At 61.7% G+C, this 20544-nt stretch overlaps 1 protein-coding gene across 4 annotated transcripts; it reads right to left on the reverse strand.

Moving 5' to 3' along the window:
- Positions 1-17: 17 nt before the first annotated feature.
- Positions 18-20005, reverse strand: ADAM11 (ADAM metallopeptidase domain 11). Of its 4 annotated transcripts, none has more exons than XM_045526823.1 (26): positions 19775-20005; positions 19136-19311; positions 10724-10800; positions 10467-10533; positions 9301-9386; positions 9141-9216; positions 8666-8732; positions 8532-8599; positions 8085-8159; positions 7933-8004; positions 7595-7761; positions 7010-7094; positions 6803-6893; positions 6615-6666; positions 6020-6119; positions 5866-5937; positions 5661-5753; positions 5211-5291; positions 4623-4673; positions 4450-4513; positions 4128-4227; positions 3825-3944; positions 3569-3737; positions 3358-3472; positions 3182-3272; positions 18-2577 (listed from the first exon to the last, which is right to left on the reverse strand). In XM_045526823.1, exons 1-26 carry the CDS (start codon positions 19839-19841, stop codon positions 2529-2531), a joined length of 2331 nt encoding a protein of 776 aa, XP_045382779.1. In that variant the 5' UTR covers positions 19842-20005; the 3' UTR covers positions 18-2528. The 4 variants fall into 4 exon arrangements, with proteins under 4 accessions (XP_045382779.1, XP_045382780.1, XP_045382782.1 ...); XM_045526824.1 differs by having other exon boundaries at positions 10724-10782; positions 19775-19914; XM_045526826.1 differs by having other exon boundaries at positions 8536-8573; positions 19775-19913.
- Between the last annotated feature and the right edge of the window lie 539 nt (positions 20006-20544).

Consider the following 20544-nt stretch of genomic DNA (forward strand, 5'->3'; position numbering starts at 1 on the left):
AAGGAAAGACACAAGGGTGGTGTGAGCTCCGTGGAAGCCCCAGGATGTGATCTTTAATTGATGCTCCTGGACCTGCCTCCCCACCCCCTAAGCCCAGATGACTATGTACATACAGGATGCCGTTGGAGCCAGGCCCAGCCCAGGCGATGCAGCCCCCCTCCTTGGGCACCACCAAGGCAGGCACTTGCCAGGGCAGGGCAGGAGGATGCAGACAGCTGGAAGCCAGGGTGGTCTGGTCACAGGAAGTCTTACGTCCTCCACGTCCCCACCCCCACATATGCAGGCACACACAGACACACCCACGTGCACACAGGTGCTCACACTGTGCGGTCGTGGATTCAAATGCTTGTCCCTAGATGCACTACCACCTGTGCACATATGTACCACCAAAGGATGGATGCTTTAAGGTATTGCAGCAGTAGTGCAAAACCCAGCCCCTGCCCCTCTCAGCACGTGGGGCTGGTGCAGCCCTCACTTGGGCAGTGCCACCTGGAGCTCAGGGAGAGGCCCACTGTTGCTGGGTGCATCCAGCCACCAAGAAGGACCAGTGGGTCCCAGGCCCCAGCCTGACCCTGAGGGTGATGTGGATAAACAGGGAGCCATTTCCTCCATAACACTCCTCAAAAATGCCCCTGAAACAAAGCGACTCAAACAGGCAGCTCCAAGGCCCTGGGGTGTTCAGAACCCCCTGCTGAGTCTCAGCGGGGTATCCCTGGGGACATCCATTTGTGGCTTTCATCCATAAGGTAGCTGGTCCCCCATCTGGCTCCTGCCAGCTAGCTTGTAGGGTCAAGGAGCCAGAGCTCCTCCATCCCAAGCACAGGTCATGAGGGAAGGCCATGGGCACGACTTTCCGTGAGAGGACTGAGGGATTCTGCCAGCCTGGCCTGTCTCTCAGGCTCGGCTAGAGCAGGGACCAGAGGACAACATAATGTGGGAAACATCTGTAAACTTACTACTCGGCCCTGGAATGGGGGTAGGGAGTGGAATGGGTTTGATGGGGCCTTGAGGACTTTTCTAGAAGCCTAGGAGACCTGCCCTTTCCTACCTCCTCTTGCACATCCCAGGCAGAGCCCTTAACCCTCCAGGCACTGGGCCACCTTTGGCCTTCTCTACCTGGGAGAGTCCTCCCTGGAAAGATGGCCCAACCCTGAGTCAGCCCCAGAATCACCCTTCTTGAAAGAGGGAAGGTGCCATTGTATTTCAGGGACTATATTTTCTAGACTCCCCCGCCCCAAATACATGCGTCCTGGCAGGGACAGCAGGACAGTCATTTTGGAATTGAAGACAATCTGGGACGTGGTTGCTGTGCCCATAACCTAGGCCTTGGGCACGGCACAGGCAGCTTTGGTTTGAATCAGCACTCGCACCTCCTCTGGGCTCAGTGGGGCTGGGTGGAAGGAGCAAGTGGGGACACCCAGCCCCTGCCTGTGCTTAGTGACAGGACTCCAGGTGTGGTCATCCCGGGGCAGGGGGCAGGGCACCCAGGGGATGGCCACATCTCAGCATCTCTGGGCCCTCCTGCAAATGTCACAACATCCCCACAACTGTCCTGGCCCCAGCACCCCCAAGGTTACATTCATCAGTTAAGATTCAGTTAAAAAAATGTGGATATCAGCCCCTTCCCCCTGGGTCCCAGAGAGCAAGGACCCTGGTCCAGCTGCCTGGTTTTGAGGAGGGGCCATCCCAGGCCGTGTCTGCTGGTGGCTGCCTGGGGGCGTTCCTCCAGGCCCCCCAGCTTGAGTGTGGCAATCTGTGATGATGGAAGCTACATTCACACAGGGAGAGTAGGTGTGCAAGGCCAGAGCCGCATGAGGTGGGTGGGGGACCAGGGAGGGAGTGCCCTCCAGGCTCGGTCCACCCTGGTGGTGTGAAGGGCAGGGCCGCAGCCCCCACCCAAACCCCTGTGGAGCAGGAGTTGAAGGGTTTGGACCTGGAAGACATTTGCTTGGCGCCTCCCTCCGTGGCTGGACGGGGGCAGCCTCGTGGGTCAGGGCTGAGACGGTGGGTGCCAGGCTTGGAGGGAGGGCGTGGCACTTAGGCCCCTCCGGATCTGGAAGGGAGAGGGGGCATCAGAGGAGGACACACGAGGCAGGGCCAGAGGAAGAGCCCTCCAGCAGGGCCCCCGGGGGGTCAGTGCTGGGCCCTGGAGGCAGCAAGTCACAGGCTGGCCAGGGAGGGGATCTGGTGGAAGGTCAGACAGTGGCGACATGGAAGACAAAACAGATGGGATGCAGAGGGAGGCTCCCTCCCCAGGGGATGGGGACTGCGGGGCACAGCTCCAGGGGCCACATGGCCAGGGTGCCAGGCCATAGGAAAGGCAGCAGTGGATGGAGCGTGGCCTGAGAGGAAGGGCGGGTGCGGGCTGAGGGCTGAGGACTTCCTTCCCAGAGCGAGGTTCTCCCACCCCTGGCGTGAGAGGAGGCAGCAGGGCTGGGGGATCAGCCCCCAGCTCCCCATCAACAGATCGCGGGGTGACGAATGAGATGGAGGAGACAAAGACAGCGGGAGGGATGACGTGGCCGGCGTCACACTGCCCCCTGCTGGGTCGGGTCGTACCTTCCTCGGCGGATGTTTCTTTAGGAGCCACAGGGAGGACAGGCGGGGAGAGAGGAAAAGGAGCGTCTGACTTTCCCCTCTCTCTCGGGGAGACCTTCCAGCTCCCATGAGAGCCCCGCCTGCCCCGCAGTGGGGCAAGGGTCCCAGGGCCTGGACAGTAACCACAGGGCCAGGGAGAGATACCGAGGACATCTACCAACAATGAGTCTGGGGTTAGAGTCCTGGCTCTGCCACTAACTCACTACGTGACCCTGGGCCTCAGGTTCCTCCTTTGCACATTGAGGGGGTCAGACCAGCTCAAGGACCCCAAATTTAGATGCTCACGGGGCATCATAGGGTGGGTGAGGACTGGGGATGGGGGACACACACCTGCCTCAGGCAGCCCCTGCCCAGCTCCACTCCGGAGACCTGCTGGGATCCAGCCTTCTCATTTTTTAAGAGAAGCTGGAAATCAGGATTGTTAATGTAAAATCTCCTGTGGGGTGGCTTGGCCTGTGATATGTGCGCTCCGGCTTAGCTAACCTCTCAGGGAGGCCCCTCAGTTCTAACAGTCAGGGGTTCTGATCCCCCCCGAGGACCCCGGGGGTGAAGGCGTGTGTGTGTGTGTGTGTGTGTTTCTTACTTAAATCCCCAGCCCGTGCCTCCCAGGACGATGGCTGCAACCAGGACAGCCCCAGCGATGGAGCCAATGATGATGTTGGTGCCGCTAGGACCTGGGGAGGAGGGCAGGACTCAGTTGGCAGGGACAGGCATGGGGCGTGGGAAGGACAGACCCACCCTGGCCAGCTCTCGCCTCACCCTTGTATCTTTCCGTCTCCCCCGTGGGTGGAGATGTGGGCAGGGGGTTGTGGATGCTGCAGTCTTTGCCCGTCCAATCTGGCTGGCAGATGCACTTCCCTTCGTTGCTGCAGACCTAGAGGTGAGGGGGGGGGGGATGCCCGTAGCAGTGAGTAGGGGCCTGTCCTCTCTTGTAAACCTCTCCCTCTGCCCCCAGCCTCCAGGCACCCACCCCGTGGTGGGAGCAGATCCGGCGCTCCCCGCTTCCGGGGCAGGTGCTGAAGTTGAAGGCAGAGGCTGGCAGGCAGCGATGGTCCAGGCACAGCATGTTGGGCCCGCAGGCTGTACCATCCTCCACATAGCTCAGGTCAGAACCGTCGGCCAGCTGCACGTGGCCCCCCCTGGGGAAACGGGACAGCCTCAGCCCCGGCCCCTAACCCCCGTCACAGCAGCAAGCTCCCTCCCCCAGCCATGATTCCAGCCAACACCTGCAGTCCAGCTCCTTGCCCTGGTGGTAGAAGGTGACACTGCTGATGTCTCCCCCCAGGTCCCCCAGCCGAGGAGCTCCAGAGATGTTGACGCAGAGGAGAAAGCCACAGAGCACGTCCCTGTTGGCACACATGGAGACAGTGAACCCCAAGTCTGACCTGAGATCCAACTACTGAACTCTAATCTGCCCTCACCCTGCCACCCGATTTGTCACATACTCTCCCACTGGCACTCACGGGCTCCTCCTAGGAGAACCTGCTGCCCCAGAGCTGGGGAGCCCCATAGAAGCTTTGGCTACTCACTGCTTATTGCACTGGACCCAGCCTGATCCCTTGCGCCCACAGTTCCCACGCTCTGTCCCCTCCACGTTCAGCTTCTCATAACAGAAGCGATCAGCAGCCGCTGTGGGGAGATGGTGCCAGCCGTCAGCCCCTGCACCCAGAACCCACCCTAGGACCTCAGGCCAGCACCTCCAACACTCTGGCCTGACCCCAGTCTGGCTGGGTCCCTGGGATCCTGGGGAGCCACACGTTTGGTGGGAGGCCTACTCAGCTGGAACCTGCCCACCCCCCAGCTTCTTGATTCTGGGTCCTCCAGAGTCCCCTCTCCCATCCCTAGACTCACCATGGCCCCAAAGGGCCTGGCACTGCCGGTCCCGGGTTTTGCAGCGACCTCCATAGCAGCGGCCCTGAGAGACCAACAAACAGGAGACAACAAACAAGGACACTGAGTGGTTAGAGTGGAGACAAGATAAGGGACTGCACTTAGCCCAGAGGGGGGTCCCCGAGCCATCATACCTGCTCATGGTCACAGTAGTAACCGTCCAGCTTGTGCAGGTTAGGGGGACACTGTGGAGAGAGGGATATGGCTGAGCAGAGCAGCCCCAGGCCTGGGAGCTGAGGCCTGCCCCAGGGAGGAACGCAAGGGTGTCAAATGCCCCCATGTGGGGCCCATGTTACAGGGTTCTTCCACAAGGACAAGGGGTTTGTCTGAGAGCACACAGATTCGCAAGCCCCAGAGCTGTGCCAGCCTCCCTCGGTTTCCCGCACCTGCCTCGTAGGGCTGGGAGAACTAAATGCCTGGCACATAATTAGGACTTAATAGATGTTAACTAATATTATCTGCTCTGATCTCCGGCATACACCAGGCACTGCGCCAGGTGCTGGGAATACAAGCCAGACTAAATATTGGTTTAATGATTGAAAGAACAAAGCCAGGGGGCATGAAGAACCCCTTTCTCAGATAAGGAAACTGAGTTTGGTCAGCAGGGGCGACGTCCGCTACGGAGTGGAGGGGCGTGGAGAGTAGTCGCGTTGCAGAGCCGAACCGATACGGGTAGGGATTGCCTCGCCCGGAGCCCCGCAGGACGGCCCGGCCGGGCGGACCTGGCTCGAGTCCCCTGTGCAGGTCTCTGCGATGTCGCACTCGTTCACGGCCTCTCGGCAGGACACACCCCGCGGCTCGTACTAGGGAAGGGATGCGTTCCCTGGTTTAGGTAGGATAGATGCCTCGCCCGCCCTCCCCCGGGGCCCGTCCCTAGGCCCCCACCATCCCTGGGCCGCTCCCCGCCCCAGGCTGGCTCACGTTTCTGCCCCTCCAGTCATTTCTCCGCACGCTCCCCGCCCGCTCCTCCAGCCCCGCCCTCAACATGCCCACGTGTGCCTCAGCCCCGCCCCTTATTCCCCATTGGCTTTTTCTTCCCGTCAGGCACCGCCCCAGATTGCCTCGCCCAGGGCTCATCCTCCCTAACTCCCGCCCGTTATCTGACGGTGTCCAATCGGCGCTCCTTGGTCCTGGCCCCGCCTCCTCCCCGTTCCCGGGTGGGTCTTCCTCACCTTGCAGCGGCGACAGCAGAGCCCGTCGCTGCACATGGCGTCGTGAGTCAGGGTGCATTTCTTGCAGCAGTTGCCACCCGCGCGGCTGCACTCCTGAGGAATGCGGGAGAAGGGGGAGAGGCGGGCGCGCCCTCATCCTCCCCGCTCCTCCCTGGTCCCCATCCCGCGTGCCCGGTCCCACCTGGCGCCCGCGCCAGCAGCTCACCTGCACCGAGCCGCAGTCGCACTCCTCCCCCGCCTCCACGAAGCCGTTCCCGCACTCAGGGGGGTCCAGGAGCTGGACCGGGAGGGCGTGTCGGGAGTCTGGCCTGGACCCGGCCCAAGCCCCGCTCCCGCGTTCCCCGCCCTGGGGCTGGTACCTTGAGGGGCTTGTTGAAGAGGCAGCTCCCGCCGCCCTCCTGCAGAAACTGGTTGTACTCGTCGATGCTGCAGCGCGAGAACTTGCGGGGCAGGTAGAACCTAGACAGGGGTGAGGGGACAGTGCGGCTGGGTCCTCCCCTCCAGCCCACCCTCTCGCCCCTTCTCAAGATTGGGGAGAGGGCGCACCGGGTACTCGGTCACCCCCGCGAGGAGGCTGAGGGTCTCTCTGCCCCGGGACTACACGAGAATCCTCCCGCCTGCCCATCGAGGAATGGGCGGAGGAGGGCGCTCGCGTCTCCTCCTCGAACTTCGGGACTCCGGCGGTGCTGGAGCAGGCAGGCGGGAAGGTGCCTCCGAACGAGGCTTGGGCGGCGCCCAGTGGCGACAGTGCGCACTACAGTCTGGCCAGTTTGGTGTCCCTGCAGGGGAATCTGGGTCTCCCTGAGTAGTGTAGGCAGAAAATTGGGATTCTTTGAATCCTGAGTGGTCTGTGAGCTGGGCCTCTTGAGGCCGTGGGTCCAGACTGCCATTAGTGCTTGCTCTAGGACTCCCCTCGCCCAAGACCCTTCCCCCAGTTTGTCCCCAAGAACTCACCCAGTGTCCTCCATGATGCAACCCAGCCAGATGTCTGGACACTTGCAGTCCCCTGAGGGGTGAGCCAGGTGGATATGAGGGAGGGCCAAGGACCACCGCTCCCCACTTCCACTCTGTTCATTCTAGAGACACTGGGTGTGGGGCTGGGCTGGTTGTGGGGCCCCAAGCGGGTCCCCGAGGGTCAATACCTGCTGAGCTCCGGTGTTTGTTCCACATCATGCCCAGGTTCTGCCCCAGCGTCTGGGCCAGGGTCACTGCCATGGCCCCCATGTTGCCATACTGGAGGTGGGAGGAAGATGGAACCCAAGGATGTCCACATCCTTCCAACAGGCACTTTGTGCCTTCCCAGGCCTCTCCTGCAGCAGCCACCCCAGCCACGTCCCCTCACTGCTCACCTCATTCACACCCCCGCCCCGGGATAGCGAGCAGATGCCTCCCACGTAGGCTGCTCCACTGCTGGTGCTCTGGAAAGTCCTGCCCCTGGAAGGGAGAGGGTTTTCAGGATAACCTCCTGCCCGCCCCTGACACTAGAGTCCTTCCTTGGGGAGGTAATACTCGCCCTTCACATCAGCCTGGGTGACCTCGTTAAGCCCCTCCCCTCTTTGGGTTCGTTTGCCCACAAGCCAAAGGAGGGGTTCCTGTAAGATGAGCTCTAGTCGCAGGCCCCTTTATTCCACTTTTTCCCCCTACCAGGGCACTGGGTCCCTGAGGAAAGGGTGTTGGGACAGTTTGAAAGGGGAAAGGGGACTAAGAGGAGGTGAGGGGCAGAAGAGGACCACCAGCGCCAATGTAAAGGGCATCAGCCTAAGATGCGGGGGACGTGCCCTGCCTGCTGCATGGGGCTGGAAGCAGCTGGCAGGTGCAAGGTGAGCCCAGTCCCCAGACTCTGAGAAGAGCACCTGGCACAGGGCAGGGCTAAGTCACCCTAGGCACTGCAGCAACCAGCGAAGGCTGGCAGGTGTGTGGAGTGGGGGACTTACGAGAAGAGGTGGGTGGCATCGCTGGGCTCAGGCAGACCCTCCCGCCGGTAGACCATGAGCCGGGCCAGGGTCTCCAAGAGGTCGTCCTGCACCTGGATCTTGTCCCCATCTGCCCACGTTTCCATGGCAACCAGCACGATGCGGGTGTTGAGCTGCTCCTTATACATCTGGGCCCAGAGCGGAGAAATGAGGGGACTGGACAGTGGGAGTGGGTGTGGGGTGACAGGGCTGGAGGAGGGCCTTGGTCTGTCCCTCCAGGAAGTAGGGGCCAGTGTCCCCCGGATGTGTGTGGTGGGGTAGGGGAATGAGGGAGAGGGAAGGGAGAGAGGGCAGCTCACCACATCGGCCAGGTTCACCACGGACTTGGCAAAGTTGCTGGTGAGGACCACCGACTGTCGCATCTGCTCGAACTGGGAGCGAGAAGAGTGGGAGGAGGATGACAACCCTTCTGGGCCCCTCCTCCCAGTGTCCCCCCAGCCTGGGAACTCACCAGCTGGTGGTCATTGATCACGATCAGCTCCACGTACTTGGTCTCACTGTGCACTGTAGGGTGGCCCCGGCGGACCTAGGGGTGGGTGGGCACTTGGAATCAGTCCCCTCCATGCCTGACCTCATGACTAAGCTAGGGACAGACTCTGTGAGGGGGGGGGAGTCTCAGCTCCAGCCAGAGGCAGTGCCAGCCCTCTACTGGCAGAGGGTCCCCTCGCTGCCCAGCTTTGGGAGCCAGATTTGGATGAGGGCAGGCAGCCTGGGTTTGCCCCCCATGGGGACCTGTGTAGATGCCAGTGTTAGGGAAGGGTGGGGGGCTCCTCCTAGAGATGGCTCCCAGACACAACAGTCTTAGCCCTCCTTGGCCCCAGCCACAGATGGGGGTGTCGTCCTGCTCTGGACACGACCCGAGGTCTGTGCAGCCCGAGGTCTGTGCGGGCCCCCGTACCTGCCTTTTCCTTCTCAGCCTTGGCCGGTCTGGAGGAGCAGACTGGGCAGGGGCAGCAGAGAGGCAGCCTGTGGGGAGGGGCTAGGTGAGGAGGGCACAGCCGGACCCCCCCCAGCCCCCTTTCCCTCCCTTACCTGGTTCCCTGCATCCGAGGGGGGCTGGGAGGAGAGGGGTCCGGTAAATGAGGTGGGGAAGGGGTCCCTGCAATGAGGGGGAATTAGTTCTTTGGGGGCCAACGAGGTCTCCTCTGGGCCCTGTTGAGGGGGACAGCTCCAGCCCTTCCTCCCACCCCACCCTGGGGTGACCCAGAACTGGCCGGAGCTCCCATGTCGGATCTGATCTCCCAGATGCTCAGATTCCGGGGTCAAGACCTGGGGGTGCCCTGAGAGATAGGGGCAAAGGACATTGGAGCCCAATGGGAGGTCACTTGGGGGACAGAGGGGACATTGGAGCTGGGGGCACAGGGGAGGGAACCAGAGCCGGGGTCACTGAGGAGGGCAATGAGGCTGGGGTTACTGAGGGAGCAGGAGGAGGAGGTGGCAGCAACAACTGTTGGGACAAGCATGGCAGGGCCATCAGAAGGGCAGCCAGGGGCTGTGCAGGGCTCACCTGGGGGGCTCCCCAAGGCCCAGCCATCTCTTGGGGCTCCACGATATAAGTCAAGTTCCCATCAGAGAAGACCCCACTGTGGAGAGAGAGGCACAGCTCCCTACTGTCCCCAGGCCTGGGTGGGGGCTCGTTCCTGCTGCCTAGCCCTCCCCATACTCACTGCAGCCCCTGGCAGGTGGAGAGGGCGGCAAAGGAGTGCGGGTTCCCCCGCAGCTTGCCCTGGTAGTAGCAGTGGTCTCCAGCCCCCTGCAGAAGAGAGCAGTGACCAGTGAGCAGGACACGCCCCCATGTGGCATGAGACAGGAAGATGGTGTTAGGCCTTAAAGCTTTGCAGGAGCCACCGAGCTGCCCTGTGGGCAGGTGGCTGCAGTCCCTGGGTACACCTGGGGTTCTGGAGCCTGGGTCTACACTGTTGGTGCTCCTAATTTGCTGTCACCCTGGGCAAGTTGCTAGCCCTCTCTGGGCCTCCTTCACCTCACTTATAAAATGAGAACATTGGACTACAGTAGTGGTTCTTAGCCACTTGCTGGGGCTGGTGAAAGGATCATAGGCTCCTTGGAGAATAACGGTTAACATTTATTTAATACCTACTATGTGCCAGGCACTGCTCTGAGCACTTACCGCATACTATCTCATCTAATCGGATGACCGCGATGGACTCACTCCCCCCCCACACACACACGCGCGCGCGTGCACAGTCTCCACACTGCTTCCTGGACACGCCTGCACACATGGTCTATGGCTGAGGAGTCTGAGCAGCTTGTGTCCTCCTGGCTGGGCTCACGGGTCAGAGGGGACCAGCAGTGCCCTCCTCCCCCAACTCTGCTTCCTGCAGAATTACTTGTGCTCCAGTTACTGAACAGGCTGGGGGTGGGGGGGGCAGCTATTTATAGACACTCATTCATCTTTGTTCAGGCTCCAGCCTCCAGGGCTGGGACCCTGGTGTCCCAGGCAGCCAGGAATTCCCGGGGTCTTAGTCCGAGCAAGAGGGTGCATTTCCTCAACTGCCCCCTCCCAGAAGAGTCTTTGGAGGGGGGGGTTCTGACATAGCAGGCATGGAACAATGAGGGTCCTTGTATGCCCCATGCAAGGCAGGGTGGCTGGCTGGGAATGAAACCTCTGGGGCCCTGAGACCCCTCACCATTCAACCTGCCACTGCTGATCCTTGTAGCCTCCCGGGTGGGGAGAGATGGGAGGTCCCGAGGGGCCAGGCCTATGCTGAGTAGACCCCCTGGTCCCATCTCCACCATCACCTGCTCCTACATCACTGACCTCAGAAACAGAACCTCCACCCCACCTCCCCTGGCCCCTTCCAAAGGCACTCACAGTGCTGTGCTGGGTTGGCCCTTCCCGGCTGAAGTGACGCTCCACGTATTGCGAGGAGAGCAGGTGACTGAGATGGAGCGGGCAGGAGGAAGGAGGGGGTCACCAGGAGGCTAGGTCAGGTTGAGTCCCGCCCAAGCTCAGGATCCAGGCGCCCCTGCCCCGGCCCCCCTCCCCAGCCCGCTCCCCCTCAGCCAAGTCCAGGCCATGCTCTGCCACCCCACCTGCTGCCCTCTTCCCAGGCTCGAGGCCACACTCACTGGTTCAGCTCCAGGTCCAGGGTGAAGTTTGCGTTGAAGGCTGGGATGATGAAGCTCACCTGGGCCAGATGGACAGGCTGTTGTGGGGGAAGGCAGAGGGGGAGTCAATCTGGGGATGCATGAAGGTGGGAGTCGGGGGAACCCCAGGACAGAGAGTGGCCCCAGGGAGGGTATGACCCAGCCCCAGCAGCTCAGGAGACCACTGAGTTGGGGGCGAGATTCTTTGCACAAGCCCCTCTTTCTCCAGACCCTGCTTCTTCACTGGGCGGCAGGGGCAGGAGGCTCATCCCCTGGCCTGGCCCAACCCTGCCCTCTGGAGCGGGGGTGGGGAGGGGTGGAGAGGGCAACTCAGCCCGCCCCTGCGGCCGCATCATGGCCAGCCACCCTCAGGCAGGATAAAGGGAGGCCCAGAAGTGTCATGGGACGGGAACGAGGGTCCGCAGGGGGGGCAAACAGGAGATGGGAAGCAGGCCCCTTGCTTCCTGGCCCCCTACCCTGGGCCCAGCCTCAACTGACACGGGAGGCCTCAGGCCGCGCAGACGGGGCTGGGCCCCTGGAAGCTGGGACAACGGACAGCTGCCATCGGTCAGGAGCAAAGGGCTTGGCTCCTCTACCCCCAAATCCATTGCCCTCTGCTTTGCCCAAAGCAGCTCATCTTTAATATTTCAATCCTATGGTTAATTTTTAAACACGGAAGTTTTTCTGATAAATTTTTCAGAGGGGCCTGTGCAGCGGGGCTGGGAGGCTCCAGGTCGCCATGGCAACGTACCAGGCCTGAGCAGGATGGCTGCCCTTCCAGCCTGGCACTCTTGCGGGGGACAAGACTTAAGAGCTGAGGGTACCTGAGTCACAACAGCCCTAGGGTCACACCTGGAGGCTCCCTCGTCCCATCCCGGCCTCAGGCCTTACAAAAGATCTGGAGGCTTGGGAAGGGCTGAGAGGATGCAGGGCTGGTGCCTTCTTCCTCCCTGCCCTCGTTCGTATGAGAAGACTGACCTCCAGACACCCCGATGAGGGTCACCCCACTCTGCCCTGCAGACAGGAGACTTTTGTTCACTGTCTTGCTTTTGTGGGGGTGGGGCAAGTTGCAGGAGGGAAGGGAGCCCCAGTGTCGATGTCATGGAATCCCACAGCCTGCTGCTGGGGGGCTCCTCATCCACCCCCTAGTCCTTACTAATCTGGGCTAAACACTGTGCCAGTGTTATCATATTGGATCTTCACAACAAGCCTATGGGAGACCTGCTACTGTTATTCCCGCCTGACTGATGGGGAAACCAAGGCACAGGGAAGGCTAACTAAATGCCCAAGGTCACACAGCTAAAAAGTGGTGGAGCTGGGATTCAAACTAGGGAATCTGCTTCCAGGGCCTTCTCACCCCGGAGGTGAGGCAAGATGGAAGTGGGCCCAGTGTCCATGCAAGGCCCCGGGAGCTGGGCAAGGTGGGGCAAAGGGCCAGCACCCAGGCGGGCAGACCTTTGAGCCCCAAGGACACTGACTCACCCCATCCCTGGACCAAGGCTCCCGGCTCCATCCTGAGCCCCTACAGCATCGATCAGACTCGAAATAGAAAGCCAAGGGCAAGGCGTCACTGCTTCCTTCTCCCCACCCCCTGGCCTAGACCATCTCTGCTCTCTTCCCCCATGCTGGGCCAGGACAGCTCTATCTCCACCTCCAGCCCCCACACCTGGACCGTCTCTGCCCTCCCCTCCCCTCAGGACCCCTCCTGCCTGTTCCGTCCACCCCCACCGACAAGCCCCTGTCCCAGCCCCCGCACTGGCTGCCTGGACCCCTGGCCCTGGTTCAGCCCTCTCCCTGTGCAGCCTCAGGGGTGACCCAGCAACCTCTCTGAGCCCTAGATTTTCCCACTGAAAACCGTACGATGAGCCCAGACGCGAGGCTGGGAGGTTGGCCGTGTGGTGAGGACTTGTCCTGGGCCTGGAGGATTCTGGGGGCCTGCCCTGGCACCAACAGGACCTCCGCACTCGGGAAGTTGGCTAGCCACCCATCAGGGCTCCTCCCCCACTCTGGGGAAAGCCAGACTGGTGGGGGCGCAGTGTCACATGCCCCAGGATGCGCTTCACAGCCCACCGAGCCCTCACTAGCCCCCCTCCCAGCAGGACCTGGGGCTCAGGCCAGTTGAGGCCCTGGGGTGGTACAAGGGTGGAGGCAGGCCTGGGGGGTGCTGCAGAGCCCCCAGAGGGTTGGGGGGGAAAGAGAGAGAAGCCACACACCTAGGCAGGTTGGCCTGGCCTGGCCTGATGGGGAAACACAGCCCTGCCTCTTCTGAGGAAGGAGAGCTCAGGCAAAGCCATCTCAGTGCCAGGACCTCTGAATCCCAGGCGCCTGGGGAGGCGCCTGCTGGCACAGAGTCCCCAGCACCCCCCAGCCAAGCTTTAGGCCAATGTTCTGTTAAAGCCCAGCCGCTCTCCTTGCCGGGCCCTGCCCTGACCTCATCCCATTATTCCTCTGTCCCTCTGTCCCACCAGTCCTCCAGCTGACCCTGTGCCCTGCACTGGCCTCTCGCTTCCCTGGCCCCAGGGCTCTCACGTGCTCCAGCTCATTTGATCTCAGCCTGCCCAGGGCGTCTGGTCCTCATTTTACAAATGCCAGGCCAAAGCTCAGGGAGAGACACCTGGAGGAGACTGGCCCAGGGTCACGGCTGGATGCTGGGGAGGTGTGGCCAGAGTCTCACCTTCAGGCTGGAGTTCGTGTTGCCATGGAAGCTGTGGGCCCCCCTGCCCGCCCCTGCAGGGGGACCATCCCCTCCACTGGAGGCTCCCCTGAGGCTGGCTCGCCTGCCCTCCCAGGCACCTGGTTCAGAAAGACCATGCCTCATCCTCTCGGAACCCCAGGTCAGGCCCGACCAGACACAGTGCAGACAGGAGGAAGCAAAGATTCTGCCGAAGTCCCAGAATCACAAATACAGATGCCCAGGCTCTGCCCCGGACCTGTAGAACTATGATCTTGGGCAGGGGGAGACTAAGATCTTTAAGATTCCCAAATGGCCCAGAAAATTTGAGCGTGCAGAGCACTGCGCCCCACAGCCTCTGGGCATTGCCCCTCACACACTGACCCTGAACCTCTGCACCTGGACCACCATCTCCTCCCTCGAGCCTGGTCTGTGAACCCGCACCTGCCGACCCGCATAGGCCTTTGGCCCCTCTCCACCGCTGCCTTGAGCTCACAGGTCTTGACATTTATGTCTTTTATCACTGATTCAACTTTTCACATGGGCAACCTTTAGTCTCTTGGGCTCAACACTCATGCTGAATGCAAAGACATCACAAGGCCTGAGTGAGCTGCTTCACTCACTTAGCCTCAGTTTCCCCATCAGTAAAATGGAGTTGTTGTAAGGATTAAATAAAAGCCCCCCCGACTTTTTTTTTTTTTTTTTTGAGACAGGGTCTTGCTCTGTCTCCCCGGCTAGAGTGCAGTGAGTGACATCATCATAACTCACCGCAACCTCCAACTCCTGGGCTGGAGCGATCCTCCTGCCTCAGCTTCCCAGGTAGCTGGGACTACAGGCATGTGCCACCACATCTGGCTAATCTTTCTATTTTTTGTAGAGACGGGGTCTCACTCTTGCTCAGGCTGGTCTCCAATTCCTGACCTCTAGCGATCCTCCTGCCTGGGCCTCCCAGAGTGCTAGGATTACAGGCATGAGCCACCGCGCCTGGCCTAAAAGCCTTTTTCAGTGTGTTATCATGAGGGTCAGTAATGATAAAGATAAATGAAGAAGTAAGTGTACATGTTCTGGCAAAACAGGGCTTAGAGGAACTGGAAAAAGCTCCCCTCGGATCACCCTCTGTGATAGAGACATTCCAGAACAGTGGCTTTATGCTCCAGATCTGGGTGGATTGGGGTGATTTACCTATGAGGTGTCTCACCTGAGGAGATCTTTCTGAAATCCCCTCCCTCCCGCTGTGCACGGAGACACCACCACCACCACCGTGTCATGGGCAGCGGCAGAGGGGGGAGGCACCAGACAGGCAGGGGCCCCTCCTGGGAGCATAGCCTGGCCAGGAGAAACCCCCACACCTGCTGACTCCCCCCCCATACCCCCAGCACTGTGCGCGCGCCTGCTCCATTTATCAACAGGGCAGCGGGATTCCCAGACAATGAGAAGAGTTGGACCAATTTCTGATGATGGGATTTGACCTAAATTTTGAGGACAGAGTCACCTCCTTACAGGGTCATCAGTCCCTCTGGGGACAGACTCTGGACAGCCGGGTTCCTCTAGGCAGCCAGGAGGGTGCTCGGGTGAGGCCAACCCCCCCCCCCCCCCCCGCCCCGGCCAGTCTGGCTGAGGACTGAGACACCAGGTCTGCCCAGGTTGCTCTTCCCCTGAACCCCACCCTGAGCCTGGCAGGTAACCCCCCAGTGCTCTAGCTCCTGCTTCTGGCACGCAGCCCCCACACAGCACCTGGTGCCTCGGGGATGTTGGGGATGTTGAACATTGGCCTTGGCCAGATCCCAGGCTGGACGCCTGACATACATCCGCCCCTCATGTCCCCGCAGCAGCCTGGGCAGTGGAGACTATTATTGTCCCTACTTGATGAATGAGGAAGGTGGGGTTCAGGAGGCTGCAGTGGCTTGCTCAGGGCATGAAGTCAGAAGCAGTGGAGCAGAACCTGCACTAAGGCTGTCCCACCTCAAAGCCACAGCACACAGCTTTTCAGACTGAAGTTTAGCCTGCGTGAACTCCCTCTCATGGCAGGGCTCAGTGCTCACGCCCCCTGTCCCCGGGGAACAGGCGGGGCCCAGCACAAATCCTAGCCCTGGCCTCCAGCCACCAGCCCCCTCTGAGGAGCCCCTCCTGCCTCCAATCCCAGGACAGAGTTGCAACTTTGGCCACAGAGACCACAGAGTGGCCTTGGCTCTAGTGGGGTACAGGGCCCCCGGCATGGCCCCCAGTACCCCTGTGGCTCCCTGCCCATGACTGCCATCTTGCAAGGGCTGGGGGCTGAGCCTTACTCACTTGGCCCCCACCCTCCTGCCGCAAAAAACAAGGCTGCAGCACACGGCCTCCACTGGGGGCCTCCGGGTGGTGTTTTAGTCAGTCCTGGTCTACGCAGCTCTCATAAGAGCTGGGCCCAGTGACGGGCTCCCCTTCCCCAGCTGGCTCAGATGAGCGTCTGTCTCTAGGGGTCTGGGACCCTCTCACCCCCAACCCTTCTCACTTCCCCCCATCCTGCCCTCTCTTTGGTTCCCAAGGAGTCTGGGTCTCCCCAGGGGCCGGCACAGCCCACGAGGCAGCTTGGTGTGACTTACGAAAAGATGTCCTCTCAGAACACATGCTGCGTGTGAGCTGTGGCTTCCATTCAGCTCACTCACCCCTCGCCCCGGTGCCCTAGTGCAGTGAACAACCAGCGCAGCTGTCCACTGTGGGCCTGTCTGTCCTCCTGCCTCACCCCTTGGCTGCAGGCTCCCTGTGACCACAGGTCTCTGCTCTTCCAGAAGCTCCCATACTTCTCGGGGCCTCAACCCTGACCTGCTTCCAGACTGGTCAGATGTGCGGTTCTGCGAGCAGTGCCAGAGAGAGCGCAAAGTGTTCCCTGTGTTCTTCACTACTCCCCTGGGCAAGAGGTGAGCAGTGCACTGGTCAAGGGTCCTGCTCTGGGTACCAATCTGGCCTCTGCTATGGGAGTGCTGTGCCACCCGGAGTAGTTACTTCACCTCTCTGTGCCTTTTTCCCCACCTGTGAAATGGGAATAACGGCCCCAGCTCCTGGAGTTGAGATGAAGATTAAATAAATGAACACATGTAAAGGGAGAAGTGCCCCTGCCTCAGGCAGGGCCCAGTAAATTGTACTTTCTCTTCTATTTCCTCCCTGGCCACCTTTGGTCTCCCCTGTCCTAGCCCCCCAGCCCCCCACTGAGCCAGGGTCCTCAGCAGGCCCAGCCCTTTCCCATCTGCCACCTCCCCAAGGCAGGTGGGGCGGAAATAGGTTATCGCCATCCTGATGTTAAGGATCAGAAAGGCGAAGAGACCGGCCCAAAGCCACAGCAGGTCAGCACCTGAGGCCCACCACCCCAGCCCTGCCAGCAGCAGGTGCCCCCGGACTCGCCACATGACCAGATGCTGACTCAACTCCTGCTTGGCCTGAAGTTGCAAACCTGCAATAACTTTAGGACAAAACCCAAGCAGCGCCCAGCTGGGGCACTTCTGCTGGGATATGGGTTCGAGGCTGCACTGGCTCCACCATCAGCCCCGAGGTTCTGTGGCCAGAAGTGCTCAAACCCAGGGAAGAAATGCCAAGTGGGAGGTTGAGGGTTTGCCATGTCTCTGTCCAGTCAGGGGAAAATAGTCTGGACATGTCCTTTTGTGTCCTTTGGCCTGAGTTGAGGGAGTGCCCCCTGGACCCACATCGAGAGAGTGCTGGGGGCAGAACAGTACAGTGGGAAGGGCTCCGGTCTTGGAGCTGCTTAAGATCTGCTTGATTTCAGGAAAGTTACTTAACCTCTCTGAGCCTTAGTTTGATCGTCTGCAAAATGGGGCAGACAGAAGTTACGGGCCTTAGAGAGGCATGAGAATTAAGTGATGTAATGTGCACACAGAGCTTAGCACAGTGCCTGGCCCAGAGAAGTCCGCAGCCGTGGCAGCCCTCTACTTCACCACCAGGGCAGATCCTCCACCTCGGGGGAAACTGAGGCACAACTAAGGCAGGGCTCTGAGCAAGTCCCCTGGGGAGGCTGCCATGAGGTCCTTGGGAAGTCTCAGACTCCTGCTAGAGGTGACCAATGCCCCACAGATCCAAAGAACTCTCCACTCCCCCCCTGACCCTCAGACACCTCCTTAGGTGTATTTGGACTCAGTCACTCACATCCACACCACACATGCACACGCACCACCTGCTCACCCAGCAGAACACCCAGAGAGTCCCCCGATCCATCCAGTACAGCTGCACCCATCCGGACCTCCCCCAGAGCCTATGCAGCTCTCTCTTCAGAAAGGGCTGGGCTGAAGGAGCGACCTGCCCCGCTGGAGTACCCCACTTTTCATCCCTCCTGGCCCCCATGCTTCCCCTCATCTCTGACTCCTGACCTCAAGGTGGCATCACTCCATCCCCCAATCTGCACATCCCCTAAAGCACACGCCAGAGGCCCAGCAGACAGGTGGGTCATCAACTCCACCTCAGTGCAGCCGTGGGGTGCACAGCTCACAGGTGGGGAGTGACACCAGGGAAGAAAGCCAGACTGAGCAGCCGGAGCACCCCATCCCTGGCCCTGGGACCATCCCCACTGCCCACCCTGCCCCTCCCAGGGAGCCTGGGCAGGCACTGAAGCCCACCTACCCCTGTCCCCACACCCACCGCCCACCAGCCCAGGACCATCAGCCCCCTCCCCTCCCGCCCCCTCCCGCTTGCTGGGCGCTGCCCTGAGCAATGGTCCATCTATTATGCATGCTGCCTTCCTGCTCCATTCCATTTCACAAGTATTCCCCACCCCTCCACCACCCCCCTTAAGGGCTTTTAACCAAGTGCATTAGGCAGGGCCAGATGCCAGTCTGACAGATGTCCATAATGGCAGCCTCCGGTTCCCTCCTTCCTCCCTCTGCCCAGCCCAATCCACCTCCCACCACTCCCAGCTGCCAAAACTTCCCAGACCTGGATTGTACCCCCCTCCGAGCCTCTCCTCTACACCTCCTATTTCTGCCAGGCCTTGGCCATGCAGCCCTCTGCCGCCCTGCCGGCCCGGCTAACTTTCGGCTGCAAGCTCCTGGACAGCCCAGGCGTGTTGAGTGACTATTCCATCTGGGTGATTATTATTCACATGATATTAATTAATTATTAATTGCAATTAATCTCCTTCATTCCTAACCTTCCTCTGGGAGGCAGGAGGGGCCTGGCAGCTGAAAGGGACAGTGGGCAGGTAGAGCTGGCATTTGTGGGTGAGCTTGGGACCAAGGCCCCACCTTCAGCCAGGACAAGAAGGAGAACAACAAGCCTGTCTGTGTACTGGGGGAAACTGAGGCAGGAGCAAGCACTAAGCTGTTCCAAGAAAGCCCGCTGAGGGTGGCTACAGTGAGCACTTGGGAGCCCTGATCCCAGACTGGGCTCTTAGCTGATTCTCCCTGCCCCCCACTGCCCTGCCCAAGCCCCATTTTGAGCAGAACCACTAGCTTTGGCAGGAGGGGAGAGGGGAAGGCTGACCCAAAGCTGCATTGAGACCTGGGGTCCCTGAATGCTGAGGACAAGGGGTCCCACGATGATGGGAGAGGGCCCTGGAGCTGGGGCAGGCCTGGTGTTCCCCCCTAGCGGGCTCAGCACCCACCTGATAGCCCATTGTACAGACGGGGAAGCTGCTTCACCACCAGTGCCAGCTGCTGAGGGGGTGCCCAAACTCTGCCTATCCTGGGGGTCTTCCCCGGGCCTGCTTCAGCCCCCTGGGCTCACCACCCAACCCCACTCACCGGGCCCCCTGGTGGCTCCTGGCGGACCCTGGTGTCCAGCTGCTGCTTTCGGACCTCTCCCCCGGAGCTCTCCCTCATCAGACGGCTGGGTTCTGTGACCTCGGGGACTTCTGGACCCTCCACCTGGGGTGAGCCTCCCCATCGCAGAGCTCCAGCAGGACCCCGGGCCCCAAGACCTGGGGAGACAAGGCCACAGTTGCAGGCAAATGCCCACCATGAGGCAGGAGACTTGGGAAACGGGTGGGCACACCGCGTCCCCCGCTCTGGTGGCCCCGGAGCCCTGGGGTGATCCGGGTGGGAAGATCTGGCTGCCCTGCAGGGGGAAGCGCCCCACAGGGAGGGGGCCAGGAGCTTCCCTCCTGCCCAACCGTCACGACTGCCCCCCCCCAAACCCGCAGAGACCTGCAGAGTCGGCCGGCAGGCGGCAGGGGGATGGACGCGGTGGGGCCGGCCAGAAGGGGACAGGTGGGTGGACGCACCTTCCCTCCTCTCCCGCTCCCCCACCCTCCCGCGCTCTGGACCGGCTGTCACCCGGAGCATTGCAGGAAAATGTGGCTGCAGCAGAAACCGCCGCAAAACCCGGGCGGGGGCAGGGAGGGGGCGCCGGGGCAGGGGCCGGGCCGGGCGGGGGTCACTCACCGGGCGGGGGGAGCAGCGGCAGCAGCAGCGGCAGAGCCGCGAACGCCCAGCGCCGCAGCAGCCTCATGGCTCGCTCATATCCTCCCGGTCCGGGGGCTGCGGCTGCGAGCGGCGCGGCGGAGGGCGGGAGCGGGGCCGGGGGCGGGGAGGCGCCGGCTGCGGAGCCCGGGCGGGGGCGCCGGGCCGGCGGGGGTCGCGGAGGAGTGAGGGCGGCGGGCAGGGCGCCGGGGCTCAGCGCGCTCCGGCCGCGGCCATCCTGGCGGGGCGGCGGGGCCGGGTTAAGAGCGGCTCGGCGAGCACGTGAGCCGAGGGCCCGCCCCCCGCCCTCCCCCCGCGCCCCCCGCTCTCCCCGCTCTCCCCGAGCCGGGCCGGCCGGGGCCGCAGCGACTGGGGGACAAAAGACGTGCCGCCCGGGGCCCCCCTGCCCCGCACCTCCTCGGCCCCCTCGGCAGGTGCAGGGCGGAGGCGCACCAAGTCCCCATCTCGCGGCCCCTCCTTGGCCTCCCCTTGCTTGAGGATCTCTGAGGACCCGTTGATTTCTTGGGGGGCAGGGTGCAGAGGGACCCCGGGCTCTGGCCCGCTGACTGCCCGTCTGCGGACCTGAGGCGGGGGCGTGGCTGCCGGGCGCTGTACCCAGGAGGGGCCTGCCGCGGCCCCAGCCCGAGCGCGGGTGACCCAAGGCTGCGCGAGCTGGGAAGGCAGGGCCAGTGGCTCTTTTGCCCAACGTTCCGCTCCTCGCCTTGGGGATTTCTTGCCCATTCGCAGAGGAT

This window comes from Lemur catta, chromosome 15 (genome assembly GCF_020740605.2).
Source record: "Lemur catta isolate mLemCat1 chromosome 15, mLemCat1.pri, whole genome shotgun sequence".
Lineage (NCBI taxonomy): Eukaryota > Metazoa > Chordata > Mammalia > Primates > Lemuridae > Lemur > Lemur catta.